General features: G+C 67.4%; 2 protein-coding genes across 2 annotated transcripts in view; one reads left to right on the top strand and one right to left on the bottom strand.

Moving 5' to 3' along the window:
* Positions 1 to 1,303, top strand: part of EMIHUDRAFT_459074 (hypothetical protein) — a gene marked incomplete at its 5' end in the record, with an annotated part of 4,925 nt that extends 3,622 nt beyond the window's left edge. Inside the window, 2 exons of the mRNA XM_005769338.1 lie at positions 58 to 525; positions 603 to 1,303. Coding sequence (XP_005769395.1) covers positions 58 to 525; positions 603 to 903 — 769 coding nt within the window. The 3' untranslated portion in view covers positions 904 to 1,303. The remainder of the gene's footprint in view (positions 1 to 57; positions 526 to 602) is intronic.
* On the bottom strand, positions 1,277 to 2,105 carry EMIHUDRAFT_459073 (hypothetical protein; the record flags this gene model as incomplete). The annotated part of the gene is made up of 3 exons (XM_005769337.1): positions 1,277 to 1,633; positions 1,713 to 1,841; positions 1,911 to 2,105. Coding segments are annotated over 3 exons (526 nt in total), but the record flags the coding sequence as incomplete, so codon positions are not given.

The raw sequence follows: 2,105 nt of genomic DNA, 5'->3' as shown, positions 1-2,105 counted from the left end.
CACCTTCAGCTTGCACATCCGCTGTCGCGCCGACATGGACTGGACATTCGCGCTGAGCCAGGCCCTGCTGCAGCAGGACTTGGTCACGGTGGCACCCGCCGTGTCGGACGTCGAGGGCGGACCTCGTCCGAGCATCCGCACGAAGCGGCTGATGTCGCTGTCGGATGATGACCTGACGCGGGCGGTCGAGGCCAGCCCGGCCATCCCGGCGCCGCTAGGGGGCGTGCCTGTCGGCCGGTCATGCGGCCCGTCCCTCTGCGTGGACGGGCCGTACGGCAGCTCTTCGGAGGAGGTGTTTCATTACGAGGTTCTCCTCCTCGTCGCCGCCGGCATCGGAGTGACGCCCTTCGCGTCCATCCTCAAGACCTTGGCGCGGCAGGCGCAGACCAACCGCCTCGAGACGCCGCTCAAGCGCTGCTCCTTCTTCTGGATCTGCCGCGACGAGCGCGAGTTTCAATCCTTCAAGGACGTGCTCGTCGACATCCTCGCCGACACGGCCCTCGCCAACATCTTCGAACTGAACACGTGCGCGGCGCAGCTACAGTCGAAACGCGCGCATGATCACGTGACTGAACCCCCCCTTGCCCCTTCCTTGGCGACAGGTACATCACGGGAGAGGTCGACCTCAAGGCAGTCACCGCCGACGCCTCGTACAACCAGTTTGCGGGCAAGCCGGACTGGGGCCGCGTCGGCCGCGCACTGGGCGAAAGCTTCCCCGCTTCTGACGTCGGCGTCTTCGTCTGCGGGCCGAGCGCGCTGAGCAACCAGCTCTCCGCCATGTGCCGCACGCTGACCCCGCCCCGCCGCCGCGAACGCCGTAACTATGGCGCGGCAGCCGACGAGAAGTCTGTGTACGCGGAGCCGCGCAAGGGCAAGTTTGTCTTCCACAAGGAGCACTTTTGAGAGGAGACCAGACGCGACAGGACTCAGCGGACAGCGCTCGCGGCTGGGTCTGAGGACTTGCGCGGCAGAGTTGAGAGGGGCGAATGCGCGCGCGGCCGCGGGCCGGGAGCTGCTTCACCTTCAGGGGCTTCAGGCTTCAGAGCCTGCTGGGCCTGCGCCTGGAATTACTGAGTGGAATGCGAAACATGCCGCTGGATCTGGATGGGTTCGTCTTTCGAGGTGTCGCGAGTTTCCAGTTTGGTGTTGAGTTGTCGCACACATGAGAAAGTTGAGACATGTCGCGAGAGCCGAGAGCGAGCTGGTCGGTTGAGTATATCGCGAGTTGGTGTTGAGTGTTGTCGAGCTCGAGGCCAGGAGGAACAGAGGATTGTAGTCACGTCACACGAAAAGTATAAGTATTAAGAAGAGGCGGAGCCCGATCCGGCACGAGCATGGGAACCGCACACGCACCTGTCACACGGCGCTCTCGGCGGCCGGCGGGCCCGGGGGATCCGAATCCATAACGACCAGTAGAGCACACACACCGTATCAGCGAGAGCGAGCAGACTCCAGTGTCCAGTCGTCCGACTCACGTACGTGCAGAAGAGTAGCCGGCCCTAGGGCAGCCGGATGTCGACGCGGTCGCCCGAACTCGTCGCGACAAACGCGACCGACGGCTGCGAGTCGCCCGTCGGCACGCCGCGCCGCCGGCTTGCGCCACAAGCGGCCGCCAGCCGCGCAAGGAAAGGGCCTACTTGCCGGCGCGGCCGCGTGAGGCGCATTGCACGCGTGAGGGAGCGAGGGAGCGGGGGGGCGGGGCAGGAGTGCACCGTCGGCGGCGGGGAGGCGTTGCGACGGCCCGCCCTGGAGAGCGATCTCGGCGAAGGAGGCGCCGGCGGTGGCCTCGAAGGATGCGAAGCGCCCGACCCCGACCTCTCGCGACCAGTCCGAGGGCGTGCCTAATCCGAGCGTGACCCGCGTGTCTCTCGGGTCGAGGAGGCGGGGGTCGCGCGACCCGTCCGGCGCACTGGAAGGAGCGCTGTCGGTCGGGCTTCCTGCGGCGCTCCCTCCCGCCCCGCCGCGCCCCTCCGCCTCGTCCGGCAAGCGCGAGTAGCCGAGCGCCGAATACCACGAGTCGCGCCAGCTGCCCGACGCCGTGGTCGACAGCGGGCGGCGGCCGGCGGGGGTCGCTGGCGCAGGCGTCCTCGCGATTACGACTGGCG

Source organism: Emiliania huxleyi, assembly GCF_000372725.1.
Source record: "Emiliania huxleyi CCMP1516 unplaced genomic scaffold EMIHUscaffold_427, whole genome shotgun sequence".
NCBI classification, from domain to species: domain Eukaryota; phylum Haptophyta; order Isochrysidales; family Noelaerhabdaceae; genus Emiliania; species Emiliania huxleyi.
The sequence above is the reverse complement of the archived record's forward strand: the minus strand, read 5'-3'. Positions and strand labels throughout refer to the sequence as shown.